At 43.0% G+C, this 18,761-nt stretch overlaps 1 protein-coding gene across 6 annotated transcripts in view; it reads right to left on the reverse strand.

Annotated features, from left to right (window-relative positions):
• Window positions 1-281: 281 nt before the first annotated feature.
• LOC146205380 (uncharacterized) overlaps window positions 282-18,761 on the reverse strand; it is a 90,521-nt gene continuing 72,041 nt past the window's right edge. For 3 of the 6 annotated variants that reach the window (XM_084590040.1, XM_084590038.1, XM_084590039.1), the window contains 7 exons: window positions 13,453-13,588; window positions 13,324-13,377; window positions 12,851-12,937; window positions 7,211-7,365; window positions 6,632-6,767; window positions 6,460-6,552; window positions 283-2,670 (listed from right to left, as the gene is read on the reverse strand). In XM_084590040.1, the coding sequence (XP_084446166.1) occupies window positions 2,590-2,670; window positions 6,460-6,552; window positions 6,632-6,767; window positions 7,211-7,365; window positions 12,851-12,937; window positions 13,324-13,377; window positions 13,453-13,588 (742 nt within the window). In that variant the 3' untranslated portion in view covers window positions 283-2,589. Of the gene's footprint in view, window positions 2,671-6,459; window positions 6,553-6,631; window positions 6,768-7,210; window positions 7,366-12,850; window positions 12,938-13,323; window positions 13,378-13,452; window positions 13,589-18,761 lie in introns of all 6 variants that reach the window. The other 3 variants (XM_084590044.1, XM_084590041.1, XM_084590043.1) reach the window with 2 other exon arrangements.

Genomic DNA, 18,761 nt, shown 5'->3' on the forward strand with positions numbered 1-18,761 from the left:
CCGGGCAATAAAACCACTACTCTTGCGTTTTGAGGAAATATGCCATGACTTATATATAACAAATGAAATGCCCAGTATTACCACAAAACATGAACAACTTATTCTATGGTACACTCTTCCTGCAGTTCTTGTCCCGACGCTAACAAAATTTCAAAAAATGCGCACTCCACATGAACACATACTGCAAGAATACCTGGAACTGAAAGAAAAATACAAGAATTGCACTGCATTTTACACAGACTGTTCAAAAACCGATGAATACGTTGGAAGTGCTATAGTCCAAGATAAAACAGAAGAAATAACAAGACTACCTCATTGTGCATCAGTTTTCACTGCAGAGTGTTACGCTGTTTTTGCTGCTGTGGAGAAAGTAAGGAATGAAAACATTAAAAATAGCATCATCTACACAGATTCTTTAAGCGTCCTGACTGCATTAAACTAGTTATACCTCTATGTAACGAACCTCCATGTAGCGAATTCCTTGATATTACAAATTTTTCAATTCCCCAACGCTGCCCCCATTGAAGTGCATGTATTTGAAAACTTCATGCAATGAACATATCGCGGCGGCTGACCTTGATATAACGAACTCGCGGCGCCAACTCAGAACAATGAAACACGAACTGAAGTGAAAGGAACACCTACTATAGCAATGAGCGACAGCAGTTGATACAGCACTTTTCGTTTCAGCGTCGGCACCGCATCTCCGTGGCAGGCGCAATAGTCTCGGCAGCTTTTGCTGTCAGAACATGGCACTACAATAGTTCATGATTAAAAGAGGCAAAAAATAGCAGACATAAGACGCAGGGTGAGCAGTTCGCATCCATCGCTGCAGCGCGGTTGCTCGCGGGCTCCCGCGCGGCGGTAGCGGCCAGGAACAACGGTGCGCGCTGGCGACACGAGGCAGAGCCGGTTTCCTTGGGCAACAGTGGTGGGCGAGAGTGCACGCGGCGGGCGGGGCCAACGCGCGCTCCCTCCCCCAGACTGATTCCTCCTCCACCTCCTTTTCACGCGTGAGTCGCAGAGGAGGTGGAGGCTGCCGCCGCAGTCGCGCCGCGCTATCAGCGCAATCGCGAAACATTTCACCGCTTCCATGACTTGAATAATTCAGATTTACTGTAAACACTTTCAAGGTGGTTGCTCTTACATCAATTCTTAATCTAGTTTTTGTTCTGCATCGTCCTTTTGGGTCTTCACGCAAAAACTGCATGTAATGAAAACCTGGATGTAACGAAAAATCGCGGACATTTAATAATTTCGTTACAACCAGGTTAAACTGTATAAAAAAGCCATCGAACCACTGATTGGAAACATAATACACAGCATAGTACAGATAACGTCCCGAAAACATAATATAAAATTCCGCTGGGTCCCCAGTCATGTAGGGATTAGGGGGAATGAAAGAGAGTATACACTGCACAGGCCAAATCCATGAATATAAAGTATGACAGCATACTCCACAGAGATTGCATAAAATTGGTATGCAGCAAACTAAGAGCTAGGTAGCAAGCTGCTTGGGCAAATGAAACAAACAAGCTATATTCTGTAAAGCCCATTTTAGGGGAATGGAAATCATGCCGACACCAAGAACGTTTTATTGAAGTTATTTTATGTCGTCTATGCATAGGACACACATACATAGCACATAATTTCCTCTTGACAAAAAAAGTCAAACCACTGTGTGAAATGTGTGGTGATGAGTTCACTATCTATCACATTTTATTCTCATGCCCGCAACTTGAAGACCTTAGGAAAGTATATTTTACAGTATTTTATAATGAACACATTCCATTTCACCCTGTATTGCTTTTAGGCGAACAAGCATTCGTCGATTTTTCTCTTGTTTGTGCATTCCTTAAGAAGGCCAAGGTTTTAAATCAAATATGAGTATCATAACTCTAAGCACCTCACGTAACAACTCATCTAACCTTGTGTTTGGCGCATCATAGCCACAGCTGCTTTTGCGCCATTAAACCCCATATAACATAACATGTCCTGTATCTATGTTCTCGTATGAGAGCTGAGCAACCTTCTACTTACCGCTAGCTTGTTCCTGTGCTTCTTCATAAGCTTTTCCTGTTTGCAATACAAACTGAGGCCTGTTTTACATTTTGCCATTCTATGGTCGTTGTTCAGTAATAACAACAGAGTGAGTCATTTATTTTTATTTTGGAGAGGCCAAAAAATAGCATGTCTTCAGTGTACTATATGAGCAAGAGAAATCTGAACTGATAGTGCAAAGCATTTCTGGTTTGGTGATATTTTAAAGGACACGTAGGAGCAGTGAACCTAAAGTTTGTTTCATGGATGCTTTCATGTACTCCAAATGGTGCTGCACATATGGCATTAAAGTGAGTCTAAAGCTAACAAACTGGTCACTTCCCTGCTGTGTATTACAGTAGGTCCTCAGGCCTGACAATAGGACGGCATCACAACATGCTAAAAATTTATTGAAAACCTCCTGAGGACATTACCATGTGCTCATTGACAACATCCATGTAGTTGTAAAGAGTGGACAAGGCCAGGAAGTGGATTGAAATAACCCACAAACACAGATTGTCTGAAAATAAACCCTCTTCATTGTAACCATCATGGGTGCGCACTGGAGCTAGGTTGTAATAGCCTGTCGATGCGTTGACGGAACTCCAATGGACACTTGGCCAGTGTGGTCTGCAAATGCAAACATTTGTCAGCATGACACATTGTGCATCGCAAGTTTCGCATTGTCAAAATGCAGCCTGTGCAACACCTCCAGCAAGTGCAAAGAGTGCCATGAAATGAACTGAAGTAAGCAGTATAAAATGCTGCAATAAAAAAAATGGCAAAGTGCAGCACTTTCAGAACTGCTTCGGAAAGTGCATACAGACATCAGTCTGTATGCCCATGATATTTCTGATGGCTTCTCTTACTGTACACTTCAGAAAAATTCCTCAAGACGTCCTTAACAACGAAAAAAATCGCAGTTTGCCCATAAAAATGTCCATTATATAGCTATCGCTCCAAAAGGGTGGTTACTTTTTATTAGTGCTGACGTTTTTAATAGCATCGGCTATTATTACAGTTTGATGCCCAGCCAAGTGCGGTAATAGGATCAAAAGGAGACCCTTTACAGCTTTCTGAAATTTTCACAGCTGAACAAATTTTATCTCATATTGCCACACTGCAAAACTTTACAATTGAGACTAGGAGACCGTAGCACGAGACTGACTTTACAAACAACTCGAAGAAAGACAAATGCTAATCTAAACTTCGTTAAAGAGGCCGACAACTGACCACAACGTGTTATGAGTAACGAGGTGTGATAGTGCCAGTTGAACAAACAGAGAATTCTAATTTACTTAGCACAAGCAAATCATACAAGACAAAATGTATCATATTCTACGGTGAAACTTTAGCATTATCGGCTTACCCTACTCGATCACAACATATTTTATTTCCTGGATGTCCCTTATGCCTTTTAATTTGCTTTTAAAACCTCTCACACATTTTGCCCTCCTCTGAGGATAAGTAGCTGTAGTGATGGCTGTACCACACCTACAGCTCCCTGGCCTTGCTCAGTGCAGAGGCTCTCTAAACTGTCTGCTCTAAACTGTTGCTGGGAGTGCACATACCCTCACGTGCCCCCTGATGGCACAGGTCCACGTGGACAACACTGCCTAAACAGCTGGTAAACGCAGCAGTTTTCGGTCATGACACTAGTGCCGTTTGTCCATAAGAATGTCCATTATATAGCTATCGCTCCAAAAGGGTGGTTACTTTTCATTAGTGCCGACGTTTTTAATAGCGTCGGCTATTATTACAGTTTGATGCAACTCGAAAACAAAGCTGCTGGCAGGTGCCACCTTAATCGACGACATTGCCTGGACGGCATGCTATTAAAACGGTTTGCTCCTTCGTTATTGAGTTACACGCAACAAAACTTTCCTGGGTTTCACAACTTTGTTTGTGGTGCCCACAATGAACCACCTGCAGTGCTAATTGTCAACGTACCACTCGCTAATAGTGAACAAAGAAAGAAAAATAAACAATGCATTTGAATGATCTCAAAGGCATGCGTGTCCCGGTACACAGCCCTGGCTATTTTTTTTTCCCAGCGGTGCAGCTTGCAGTGGCGGAAAGCTCTAGGAAGACGAAGCACTAGGTAAGGCAGACGAGAGACACAACCTAAAAGGGCCCTGTGACATTAACCTAGCATTTGGCTTTTATTTTCTGTATGCATAATATGGTGCACTGTGATGCCTGAACATCCAACCATATTGACAAAATAGTGACATTTAATATTTCAATCTTCGCCCAAAACGCTCCCTTTGAGCCCAAGGTATCAAAATGCAGCAACAATATTCATCAACGGGAATGATGTGGCAGCCAGATTGAGCACTGCCCTTCTGACTGTCTGCATATCCAACCTTAACTTTCTTTCTTTATACTCTGGAAACAGATATAAACTATGTTTCCGAGTAATGTAAGCTTTCGAAAGCTAATAAGAATAAAGCTAAGCTTGGGGCAGTACTTCTCATTCTACTTCTTCAGGGAGGGGGTGGTACTGTTTGAGTTGCATGAGAAGGCACCGAAAGAAAAACCGAAAAGCCAGTGGACACAACTAGGCCCAAAATGTGGAGAAATGTCTAACGGGAGGCAAAGGTGTGGGGGGGGGGGGGAACTGGTTGTAGTCTTATAATCCTACCAACAAAGAAATGTTATTAAGCTTCCTTTGAGTTAGTCGCCCCTACCCTTGCTACAGCATGTATGTGGACGGACGCCACAAATTACAGTGCGTGGCTATGGGCTATCCTGGCAATGTACCCATTGCATTCAAGCTTCTGCATGTGTGCAAGGCACAGGTTTGATAACACCCCATCTTTGCTTTGGGTGAGTGAAACATGCTTCTGTCTGACCTTTTTACTTTGCATTTGGAAGTGGAATTTCATTTGCATGCTAAAATTTCAATCATTCTTTTTGCACTTATCTCCAGAATGCACTAGAAACCTCTTCAACCGCAAAGACTGACAGTAAAAAAAAGTGCCATAGTGCCCCTTTAAAAGAGCAGGCATCATATTTATGGATGCATGTTTTTTTTTCTTTGCAATCATGCACAATGCACTAATACACACAAATCATGATGTGAAATTTGCCTATGCCAGCTGAACAGTTTATATTTTTGAATTTCTTTTCATGCTGTTTCGGTTTCAATTTCAAGAGCCAGACAGTGACTGTGACAAAAAAATTAATTGGGGTCAGACGAGACTTAAAAGCTGCTTGTTCAATTCTTGTAATTCTAGCTGTTGAGCAAGCTTGCTCAAAATTTTCGATAAATTAAAATGAAGACAGCAGCAACCATACTGGTACTTTTGTAAACCTTGTGTGACCAACTTTTCTACACCACTGGCACTGCTCGGCTGTTGAAATAAACCTGAAACAAGATGAAAGAAAAAATTATTTGCTGTGCGCTGGCACAATGCATGTAGCTCTCCACACTTTCTAAATTCCTGCATATAATTAAAAGAAAGAAAAACCAGTCAAAATGTGGCGTCTTTACACCTTCGAGGGGAGATGCTTCTTTCAGCAGAAAGTACTTAGTGGCACTAGCACTAGGGCCCCTATTCATCGATCTCGCTGATGTCTGTGTTTGTATGAAGCCACGAAGCACAGTGTTGGCAAGAGCTGCCAACATGGGCAGCACTGCGGAGGAGGATATGATGAGAAGAATACAGTCTCCACCAGCCATGAGTGTCCTGAAATTGGTTTTAAAAACTTTCGTCCAACACTTCCGAGGTTTGTCTTCAAACGAGTGCCTGGGGTCACCTTTGATGTCAGCTTTCTGCCAGAATCATTGCATATGTTTAGCGTGACAAACATTTTGCGACGTTTACAGTTGTTTCGTAAGCTTCACCTGTTGTAGGCTTTGGTACCTTGAAATAGCCGCATTTCCACATTACACAAATGTGCGTAATAAAGATTGCTATATGGAAAAAAAGTGTTTTTTATGATGTCTTTTTATGCTTTACACTAATTTAACTACCATTTCCTTCAATAAAGCAAAAATGACCATTTTGATACTATTTCTCGAAACAAATGTGTCTGCACTTTAGACACCAAGGTTTCAATTTTACTGAAAAGTTCAGTTGGGGTCCTTAAAACTCAGTTGTCGGTTACTTTAGAAACTCTGCCACAATAGTTGAAGAGTGAAAATAATAACGGTGCATATTTCTAAAGTAGAACCATTGTTTTTTTTTTTTTATGGCACATAGTAATAGCATAGAAAAGCAGTTTATGTTCTACTTCAAAAATTTAACAACTTCGACAGTCATTAGAAGTGCTTTGTAGTGTCCTAGTAGCCATTTAAATATGTTATTGCTGTTACAGTAAAATAAACAACATATAAACACTTATTATTCTAGATTCTATCAGCCAGCAGGCTTGAACGAAAATACTGTCAAGCGATTTACATAAGCAACTCACTTTCGGCAAGGATTTCAGCACATTTGGTGGCACTGTTGTTAGCAATGAGTACAGACGAGCCGAGGTTGCTATTGGCATGCAGACACCTTGAACCTGAAACCAATCAGCATACTTAACCGAGATGTGTACTACAGCTGTTGTACTAACAGAACTACTTATACCAAAAGCATACCTGGAGGTGTGCAGAAGATGGGCCAACATTCAGAATGTTGTCATCTATTGTGTCAATATGAATCATGAGCAAAAGAGCTGTGTTCAAACAACAGGATTTTTTTAGTTCTTGCCGCTCCACATTCTCAACAACAAGGCTGTAATATGAAAGAGCATCCATTTAGATTCGAGACATTTTACCATGAGCAATAGTTAGCAACTATAGTATTTATAAAGGTCACCATTCAGCTCTAGCTTATGAGTGAACTATAGGCAAGACATTATGTTCTTGAAAATATGTTGGCTGGTGTTGGCACAGCCTGATTGAAATAACTGCTCAGCACACTGGTACATTCAAACTACTTTTTTTTTTTTTTTCATTGAAACTATGCAACCATGCTAGGACTGAATATCAGTTCTGACAAACTGGACATTCTGGTTAGGAGAGTTTGAATGAATGTCATTTCACTATATCATCAGATGGCGGAAATTAAACAACCGTGGTTCAACACTAATGGTGAGCAAAAAAGCATAATCTCAGCCACCTGTAATGACTAGGTCATAATTTTTTTAAGGCAAAATACCTATATAGTATTATTACCTGAAGCAAAACACTAAAAGCAGGAAGAAGTCCAGGCCAGACATCAGGCTCTGCATCAAAGCAGTGTTGAAATTGGCAGGCTCCAAGGAAGAGCACAAATTTGGATTTTCTTGCAAGAAGCTTGACACGCATGTTTTCAAGCCATCGTCAGGCTTCTACAAACAACAAAAAAAATGAAAAATACAGTTAAGGTTGCTGGCTGAGTGCATTGAGAAATGAAAGCTGTTATGGCTTTGGTGTAGCAGGGCTACCATAGCTGCCCGTTGGCTTCTTGCTGTAGCAGTCACTTTCCATCTTTTCCCTCCCCTACAAGTAGAGAGGGGATTTCCCTCCCTTCGTTTTGCCACCTTATAACCATAGTAGCTGGTTTATATCTGATTCAACTACAATTTCAAATAAATTACAGTCAAATGGTTTAAATCAATTATTTCATTAACAGGTGGCAGGTGGTTTACATTTAGACACGAATAAAGCAGCACAAATGAAGTTTTCCGAAAGTGAAACGAAGAAGCAACAGGAGGTGGGCGCCGACTAACAACTAATCTTTATCGAGCAAAATCTGCACAATATATAGAAAAGCAGTGGCAGAGGTAATCAGATGCAGTCAGTGTTACATGGTCTAAAACCCTTTTGCGACCCTTTACACAGTGTGATGCTGACTGCATCTAATTATCCCTGCCACTGCTTTTTTATATATTGTGCAGATTTTGCTCAATAGTCTAGTTGTCAGTTAGTGCTCTCTCCTGCTGCTTCTGTGAAACTTAATTTGAGCTGGTTTATTCATGTCAACCTACTACTCACTATTCCAGCAGTTTACTATTATTTACTAGCCCAGCAAAAAGTTCTTGGTTTATATTTAATTCAGTGGCATTTTAATTTAGTCCAATTCATTCAAATGAATAAAAGTTATTTTTATTACTTTACTTAATTGTGTAATTAAGGTACTTTGGCTGACACTGTTAATTCCAAAAAAGAATACAGACCTAAATGGCTACAGCAACCGTATAAGAGCTTTCACTGTAAAAATTAGAACAAAAGAAAAGACAGAACATGCAGAAAAGAAGTCATGTGGAATTTCGCATTCTTGAACTGCATTTCTTTGTGTAGTTCTCCAAGTTTCTTCACTTTTGTTTTGGTAAGTGGAATGTTGTGCAATGCAGCAGAAGCATGAGCAGCCATCTGAAGCTAGCTGAAAAACAATTGTAGAGTTAAAGCTTGCTAGCTTGGTGAATTCACCTTAGAAAGCTGACTGGCCCTCCACTTTCCACAGTAGCCACCTGCCATGTTGCCGCCCATGGCAACCACCCACAGGCTACACATTCCTCTGCCTGCATGAGAACCTCCTCCTTCCCCAGTAGCCACCCTCTGGATTCTCCCCATGATCGTCCAGCCTCTCCCTGCTCTCTCCTACAAGCGAAGAGAGGATTTCCCTCTCTCCACTTCACGATCTGCCAAACTTGGCAGATGGTTTACACTTAAATCAATTGTGATTTCAAGCCACGTCCATCCATCCAATTGACTGAAGCTAATCAACTTAATTCATAGGGTAGTAAAGGTCTTAGGGCTGACGCTGTAGGTTACAGGCAAATTTTTACTAGGCACCTATACGATTGATGTCACCGATCATATACCACACTGGTGACCTCTTTTGTTCTTATCAGATATGATGCTCATGCCCTTCAGAAGTTCCTTTATCTGGTAAATAGCCAGGAGTTCAGGTAGCCAGAAGTTCGACCAATGATTGAGAGGTGGACTTTAAAGCGCAAGCACTACTAGTGTCACAGTAAGAAAATGGTGCCGGCCTCAAGCCTCGAAAAGTGAAGCCAACATCCTCCAGATGCACCAGCCACCTCCACACTGCACTCCCCTAACCACATCTACCCACTGTCAACATCAATCTACCTCCCCATCCCAATCTCAACCATCTTAACCCTCCAGAGGCGCCATCCACCACCTGTCCAGATCTACACTTCAGAATTGACCAACTTACCACAACAAGGCCTGCACCTGCTAGCAGCCCATACAGCAAGAGAACAAAACAATGACGACAAAATCAAATTCAAAGATTCGATGGGAAAGGCAAGTTCCTCCAGAAGCACCACCCACCAGTTAACCCCCTCATCCTACCAGGTAGGGGGCTGCCCACTCACACACTGCAACCTTCAATACACCTCCACTCTGCAGAAGCACCACCAAACTACATCCACCGGCACCCTCAATAAAATTCTGTCGCATGTGCGAAGCCGTGGCGTATAGTTAAACCATCAAAGCAATCAATAAAGGTAACTAACTGCTTTTACAGAACTGACAAATCAAATATCTGCTTGTCCCATAATTCTTTTGTGCACGACAGCAACACTGTAGGATATGAGGCATGCTCTAGTGGATAGCTTTGGACTAATTTCGACCATCTGGACTCTTAATTTCAACCGCGGCACTGACGCCACAAGTGCATTGCGAATAGTAGGGGCTGTATTGAAAAGTCGAGCTTAAGTGAAAGAAGACATTCTAAACTTTCACTCGAGTGTAACAGCTTTCAATTCCAACATCTGATAAAAGGAGTTCATGCCCTGAAGCAGAACTTATTCAAAAGTTCTTGTAACAGCTCCCACAGGCAGCCTAAATAAAATAAAATAAGCTGATTTGAAAGAAATGACAGCATTTCCAAGTTTTGACACTTGACTGTTTAAAGACAGAAACAGCAAAACCTTGTTAATTTAACCCCCATTAATTTGGAAATTAAAATAATTCAAACCAGGAGCGTGGTACCGGCTTACACACATGTAAGTCTATGGCATTGGACGCTCATTAATTCGGATGTCGACTCTCGCACTGGTTAACTCACATGGGAAATCACATCAAGCATGACCCGTGAAGCTAGCGATCGTTCAAATAAACCTCCCTGAACCTGAACTGCATGGAGTGGTGGCACCCACACACCACTATGCATGACAACATTCGGAAGTCCCCCATTTCTGAAACATAGCCCTGAAGCCTTGTTTCAGTTTTATTTTTCATGCAATCCTGCCACTGCCATCAGTTATGTGCATCATCCAGTCGCACCATTTCGGACACTGTTACGCATCATTGGTTTCCGTTTTATTGTGGAATGGTGTCACACTGCTCTAATGCCTAGACATATTTTTCTCTCTTGCATCCACCTGCTTCCTCCACTCTTTCGAGTACACTGAACATGAGCCCAGCTCAGTTTTCCAGATACAATGCCGGGCACGGCTGGAGCGAGAAATTCTGACCTACCTAGCCTGACAAGTGAGCAGGCCCGACTGAGGCCCAGGGTAAAAAAAAAAAAAAAGAGAGAGAGAAAAAAACACCAGTCAAGCATGCTTTAATAATGCAGATGTTCTTGCTACTTCAAACTTCCATAAAAATAAAATTTAGAGCAGTAGCATGAAACTAATTTCTGGTTCTTGTTGCGTTGGTTTTTGCTTTTTCTTGTCCAAAGAAAGCACAGTACCTTACATTCCACGGATATGAATTTTACGAAAATAGAGCTACTGTTTTCGTTCTTATATTTTTTACTTCAAAATTTTAATGTACATCAAGCACAATCTGACTTCAAAATCTGTCTGCCGCTGGTGGTCATGCGATCTCACAAAGCTAGCAAAGAAACCTGCGGTAGCCCCTTTTCAGTCAGAAGCCTGCTCGGTGCTTTCCGGGGGCCTTTGCTGGAAGTTTTCGTTTCTATTAACTAACTTATTAAAAAGCTAAGCCATTACAAGTGTCAGAAACGCTTGCTGAAACCAAATGTATCCAAGATCCCACACACAACCTCAGTTTTGATCCAGCAAAAATTCTAATAAAATAATGGATTGCCATATTATAGGCTCCTACAGTTGCTGCATAAGTTCCCTGTTGCCCTGATATGAGTTTGAATTATTCTATAAGTCAGCAACACGAATAAAAAATAACTAACTTCCTTGATTACAGCTGTTAACGTAGTCTCCTGTTATCAAATATAAAGCAGCTCAGGTTTACGCAACAAATAACAAACATGTCACAAAATTTATTTAGCCATATCTGCTGATTGACAACTAAGCAGCAGCACCTACGGCTATATGGCTTTAAAGGGCTGTATGCTTAACTGTAGTAAGCATAGAGGTGTCATGATCTGCACATTCTTATGATGCTGTTGTTTTCCAAAGGATCCAGTGCATGTGTACTCCAGCACGTGTAGGGCAAGATTTGAGATGACAAAGATTCTAGGCAGAAGTACCAATGTCAAAGCCCGGCTTGTCTTAGAGGCCTTCCATGTCAAGAAACTTTCTGATCGCTGTGTAAGTGATGCTTCGTTGCAGATCTATGATGCTGCAGTTTCGTATCTTGATTCGTTTTTGTAAAATTTGCGTGTGTTTGTGATGTGTGTGCCTGCTCTACCTTTACGCATGCTCCGCCTGTCTGTATATATGCTGTTGTTGATTCACCCTATTAAACAGTTGGTAGTTGCGCTCGTGAACTGTTGTGTGTGTTTCTTCCTGTGTCCTGTTGAAGTTGTTGCGCATTTCTCTTATATACTATGTACTCCAGATGGTGTCACGGTGTTGTCTTCATAGGCGCTAACTTCCCACGTTCAGGAAATTAATAGTCTACCAGATGTTTTATAGCTAACCAATTAATGCAAATTTTTCCACAACTTGTCTGCAGATGTCATACTGATACTCTTACTGTCATGCCCATGTCTTTCAGAGCTGAGAGCAAAGGTAGGGTGTCTACAGCGCTGAATAGGTCACTCTTGGAGTTTGCGACAGACAGTGTCCTGTTAGAACCATAACGTTCAATGAACATTTTCATATGAAAAAATGAAGGTCCTAATTGTGTTCCCAAAGAATATTTGTTGGCCCTCTTGATCTCCCGCCCCTCCTTACATTGGCTCCTGGGTGTCTAAAAATGTTTTAGTACTTCAGAATGTGAGATTATTGGAAAGCAAGGGAAGGAAATGAGCTCCAGAAAACCGGAATTGTATGTGCTGTTTTCTTCCACTGCACCGTACATGCAATGAAGCATCCTCAAAACAGGACGGGGCCGTTTGTGAAAAGGCACCACTGCTACTGCGTCGCACTGCGAAAAGTGCCATGGAGCAATTTTGGAGTAATTTTTTTTACATTCCCGACAGTACCGCAAAGCAAAGCTCTTCACAAATCTGCAAGAAATTGTCGCTGCTGCTGTTTTAATCTCAAATCAGGTGTCTAGCAAACCACTATTTTCGAAATCCCCGACTTTTCCAGGTTTTCCCTGATTATTTAAATTCAAATTCCCTGACTAATGAAGAGGCTAAAAAATGTAGCCGCTGATGATAATGAGCATAAGACAAATATTTCACAACAAAAAGCTATTTTAATCATATTCTGCAATTTACAATAGTGAAAAGGCTGTCATTAGTGCTAATGGCCGGTAGAAACGTCAAAAGCGCACTGATGCCAGCCTCAGAGCATGCGACCGCCCACCTCCCAAACAGCCGAGTCAATCGAATCGAATCTGATCCAGTATGGCTGCTCGTGCGTTTGGCAGCACAGCTCGTCGATCGCTTTCACGCTGCCCGCTGCTAATGCGGTTATTCCTGCTGTTTGTCACGCACTACTCTTTCGCAGCGCTTCCGCTTATTTTACTGAGTACCCACCTCACCTGCATATTGGTTCTTCTATTGTGGCAGCTCAGCCATGCGCTGGTGTTAAATTGCGCCTCGCCTTGCCGCGCGGCCGCTGCCGCACACTAGAGAGACAGCACAAAAAAAAAAGCTGCATGAATAACATACCTACTTACTGTGCACCAGCTTGAAATTAACATGCACTGCAGAATATATCGTCCTATTTTCCCTGACTTGACGAAATTTTTGATATTTCCCTGAAATTTCACTGATTTTTCCCGGTGCATATAATTTCCCTGACAATGCCCAGTTTTCCCGGTTGCTAGACACCCTGCAAATGTACAGGCAACCACATTCCAGGTTGCAAGCAGTTCTCAGCAGTTCTTTATGACTATTCGGTAATTCGAACTTGAAAGCAATTCAAACATTGTTCCTGGTTTCTTGAAGGCTGAGATAACGAGGTTTTACTGAAGCACATAAATATATACCCAAACCACATTGTTGTACTTACATTGGGATCTCTTTGACATAACATGAGGAGGAACTGTATTGACATAGTTTGCACCTGGAGAAAAAGACAAAGCAATATAGGAGGTAAAAATAGATTTTAAAAAAGTACTAATGATTAAAAATTGCTCACCGCAGGCTTCAGAGTCTTATGATGTGGAGGTACTACTTGACGTTCATAAAGAGAACAGGCTAGCACAAATGCCGGAAGCCAGGTTTGGGTGATTTTTGACAGTTTTTTCCCAGATTCCTCAGAGCCTGCTGTGAACCTTAAACAAAATACAAAGAAGCATTCAAGAACATGCCTGTGACATGAAGTAGAATCGCTATACTAGTGGAAGCGAAAAAATCGAGTGAACTGTTGCATAAAAGATCTGAACTGTATGAAGGTCACCTAAGCAACATGTTTCCATTTGGCCCATTTTCGAAGCTTGCTTTGCCCATTTGTCCTTGGGATATCTATTGCCACTTGAAACTATGCATGCTTTTATCTACCTCAAGAAATATGCATGCCTGCACCCACCCACTGGTAATTTGCCTTGCCCATCGACTCATGAAGCAACCCAAGTAACTACATAGCTAAAAACCTTTGCTCATATTTACATCGTTGAATCAACATGAACATGTTCTATTTACACAATGAACTGAACTTGGCTTTTTTCTCTCTTTACTCCCTTAACCCCTGCCTGCAAGTAGATAGCCAAGAAAACACTGCCCTGTGTTTCTTTTCTTCTCGCTCTGCAAATATTTTTCCCATGATTACTGTACTCCATTTAGACATACACATGACAATGGAGCCAAAGCTATAAGCCATATATGGACCAACTAGAGACGACAGCAGGCAACTATGCACTGCTTTTTCAAGGCTTGTCAATGTGTGCCCAATCTGATCAAACATTAACCCTTTGACTGTTTTTGCCGTACAGGCACTGCAGCCGCATTCTGTCCCCGCGGCGTTATTGTCGTACGGGTACTGCGTGTAAAGAAACTTGACACTAGGGGTGAATTTTTTTTTTGAACATTCAGCAGTCAAAGGGTTAAGCCCAGGCACTCTAGAACAAAGGTGGGGGATGAAGGGGGGTGGCAAGGGGGCAGTCGACAGTGCACCCCCTAGTATCAGCTTGCACTCAGACTAAATGTGTGACAAACTCTTCAGTTTAAGGATGTTATTAATGCAAAGCACAATGGGGCTAAGCTAGTTGGCTTTGTAGCCAGTCACAAAGCATTTAGTTTGAGTAACTTAAAGCATTTATGTCCCACCAGAAGTCATTGATCAACTGACCTCTTCTCATGAGAATTGAAACAGACTATGCGTAAACTCTACCTCATGTGCACGTCATTAAAAAGATGCCCGTTTCAATTTCGACATGAAGGAAGCCAATAGCCGCTTAAACCAAGGTAAGAACTCAGGATTTTTTTTTCTGTGTGCGTTGATTAACATGGAACTAATAATGTAATTAATTTATGGCTAAACATCATTTATTAGAAAGTAGAACAAAAACCAACCACATGCCACCGATGGGATCAGACACCGTGACCTCTGAATTTCCCGTATGGTTGTCTGTCAGCTGAGTTACAGTGGCACCTTCTCAAACTTTTAGTTCACAGGTGTTTATGCTGCATACAACATAAACTTGGAAGTACCTGCTAGTCTCATCCTCGTCTGTAGCGGTGGACGCAGTATGTCCTGTATTACCGTGAGATTCATGTGGAATGTGATCTAACGGGGAGGGTGGAAATGCTGGGTGAGAACCCTCTTATGCTACCTATGGCGTCAAGGCTGCCAGAATCGCGGCCTTCATTAAACTACTCAGCAAACAAAAAAAATAAGGGGCTCATTATGATACACATATGAAGAAGGCCAACAGCCATCAAAACCAAGGAAAGCATTGGGGAAGGTTTTTTTTTTTTGCGGTGCTCACCATTAAGGAATTAATAATGTCATAATTAATGACTGAGAGATAAATGACTAGAAATTAAAAAAAAGAGCGACCACTTGCCGCCGGTGGACTCCGAGCACTCTCAAAATTAGGTTACATGCAATATAAAAAAACACTGCCTCTTGTGTAATCAAAATTAGATGTAAGCATAAAATGCGTTTAACATCATTTCAATGCAAGCACATAACTAGAGGTTAGTGTCACCGTCAAATGGAGACTGGCCGAACAAATTAAAGCTTGTTATTGGTCACGCCTATGTATAGTGCCATGGGGCCTGCAGTGTCTAGTTTTGGCTGGCACGTGCATCCAGCAACGATGGCAACTCGTGCGGCGCTGAAGCCTTGCTTATCAAGTGCCACCAGGAATACACATGTGCCACTGAAGCTGCAGGAAAGATAAAGTAGGCTTATTCACACCGCGAGCTGGCTTCGCCTCGACGGGGCTAGGAAGACACTTGTGGATGAATGCACTGTTCCCGCAGCAGCGCAGCATGTAGGCACCAGAGGATGACCCACAATAGTTGGTTTAGGTTTGGCTTATTGTTCTTCTTTTGGCCACCAAGAAGAACACCATGGCCACCGGTGGCATACCGACAATGGGAGTTGAAAGCACTTCACGCTTGATACCCATGAGAGTAGAAGATTGAGCAGCCTCAACGAAACTAAACGTTGCCATCTACGATGACCAATTTGCTTCAGCAGGGTGACAACTACACAGGATGCTACCGGCGCCGTGGTGCCTGTCTTCGATGCGTTTTCGACTTTTTCCTTACAATGGCACAAGACACAACACAAAGGTTCTCGCCACCAATTCTGAAAACGTTTCACCGGTGCCAGTCAAGTGCCGGCGAAGTGCAGTTGTTTTCTGGTTCAGGTGTAGCGCCTCAGCAGCGCCACACATTACTGGTGCGACATTTTTCAATCAAGCCTTGTCGTCTGCTCCCATGCGCCGCGAGCTATAAGTTCTCGCGGTGCGTCTATTTTCGTGCTTCACGAGGTCATGGACGACAACATCGTCGAAGTCATTTTTAAGGAATTTCTGGAGTCCACCGACAGTGAGGACAAGGAACCCGACGCCGTGCTTTCCTTCGCAGCAACACAGCTATTGCATTGTGGTTCAGACTGAGACCGACTGATTCGGACAGATCGCAATTAACGGAATTCTCGTAAAACTGAAGCGCTGTTGCTAGATGGTTCAACTTTGAACTCAGGAGGCTAAAATGCATCTCATCGGCAGCGTGCGTCATCTGCTAGTGCCGTCAACAGGTGCACAATTTCTCTACACCTCCTCCTCGAACAGTGCCATGGTTTGTCGCACCAAAGTGGCACCATGACTGCACCAAAATCAATCGCGGACGGTGGTGCAGGGAACGCTGTGAATTGAGCACTCTGGTGCAGTGCACCGTGAACCGGTTCCGGCGGCGCAGAGAACCACAGCTGAATCGAATGCAGCTAAAAGCAACTGCTTTTGCTGACAGTGACCAGGGGAAGTTGGCTGCTGTGGCGCTGCTGTCCGAAATCAACGACCTATCTACCTTTAACGATCACTGGCTCCTAACGACCCGGGTCATCCACTAGAAGCCGAGGCATGCCATTCCTGCAGCAGTTTCCTTTCTCTCCACGAACCGAACAGCGAGGAAATGCCTGACGAATTTCCATGCAGACGGGGACGTCTCTCCACGGAAACCTTTGCCTTCTTAGTTCTACAGCTAATTTGTGTAATCCCTACTTCAATTATCTTCTCTAGCGAGTGCGTACTTTTGAGCTCCCAAAGCAGGATCACGTATGAGGATAGAAGGATGGACATATATCTGCTATTTGAAACTGACTCGGTTCCGCGATGGCCGCTGCGGCACTGCCAGGGACAAACAGCGGTGCGAGATATGAGCGGTACGAGATACTTTAAAAAAAAAAAAAGGCCCGACAACTACCCTGTTACCATTTACCACAGAAATTTTGCGAAAAAGCGTTTCTAATTTTTTTTTTTTTGCCCCCCTTTGTTAGAACGCAACAGGAGGAGGAAAGCAACAACCATACGCGCGTAAACACGCGCTGGAATGCAGTGCGGAGCAGACGACACCATGGGTTTCAATGCAGCGCGAAGCAGGTGACGCAGCCGCCTGCGCGAAGGTTTTGCCAAGGTCTCCATGGAGGGTGCTGCCGCATTGAGTGGCGCAGAACCCCCTGGCCCAGGTTGCCTCCCCTACAGCTTGGTTATTACAGCACCATATGCAAAATTTGGAGGTCATGGGTTTGGATCCCACTAGTAACTGTGACTGTTTTGAAGCAAAAGCTTCATTACGGTAGGTAGATCGAAGCGTTGGGTATGCACGCTTTTCACCTTGAGGGAGATTAAAGGTCTAACTTCTGTGTTAAGCCTAGTCGTCACCATGTGACTTTGGGGCATAGTCACGTAGGCTACCAAGTGGCTCGTGATCTGTCAAGGTCAAGTAACCTGGTGGTCTCTATGTGACTTTGGGGTATAGTCACTTAGATCACGAAGTGGCCTGTGATCACTGTCAAGATCACAAGAGCACGGTTTTCACTTTGAGAGAGATTTAGAGGTCAAACTTCTGTGTTAAGCCTGGTGGTCGCCATGAAACTTTGGGGCATAGTCCCATAGGCCACCAAGTGACCCGTGACTACTGTCAAGGTCACGTGAGGTGCCGTGACGTAGAAGTAGAGGGTGCTAGAGGGGCGACGTGTATAAATAGGAGCCCCCAGGCTCCTGCCTAGGTTACAACACTGCGTGAGATGGACAACGAACACCCTGCTACTTTAGTGCGTCAGAACGCGAAGGAGGCACGTCGGAATGAGGCCTTGAAAAGGCGGCATGCCGAAGAGACCGATGAAGAACGGGCTTTACGTTTGGAGAAACGCACAATGTGTTCAATCCAAGCTTAGCAATGAGCGTAGCCATGTACACGAAGCTTTTGCTTCCCTCCAGGGTTAACCACATTTAAACCACCAGCTAATTTTTTCCTTCTACTCACAATTAATTATTATTAAAATTCGATTCCGGTGATCGAAAAACTGGAAGTTCAAAATTTGCACCCCAGCTTCGTAACGGACTTGCTGCCAAGTTTAGTTTGTACATCAGACACTATATGTATTTTTGTATTCGACATGTTTTGTATTTTTTTTCGCGTGGCAGATATTTTTCAAACGCCTTTGAAATGCAGATTGCGGCGTGGAACGCTTCCAACATGGCATCAACCACGGAAACAGCGCTCGCTCGCAAAAAAACTGTTTTGGACAAATTTGTTGCATTTGGAGCAGAGTTGTTGGGCACTATCAGCAGCGGCCCAGAAGACAATGTTCCATCCTCGAATTTTGACAGCCATATAATTCGTCAGGAATAATAGCCCAGAATGTTGGCGGCTGTGCTCATGCACCTTTCGGTTTCAGCCTATGACTTGTTCTTCCTTGGAGCTCGTTAACTCAATGAAAATATGTCATGATTGACATTTTTGTCATCTGCAGTGCCTTGGCAACAAATAGGG

This window comes from Amblyomma maculatum, chromosome 1 (assembly GCF_055883805.1).
Source record: "Amblyomma maculatum isolate TAMU_Amacu chromosome 1, ASM5588380v1, whole genome shotgun sequence".
Taxonomy (NCBI): Eukaryota; Metazoa; Arthropoda; class Arachnida; order Ixodida; family Ixodidae; genus Amblyomma; species Amblyomma maculatum.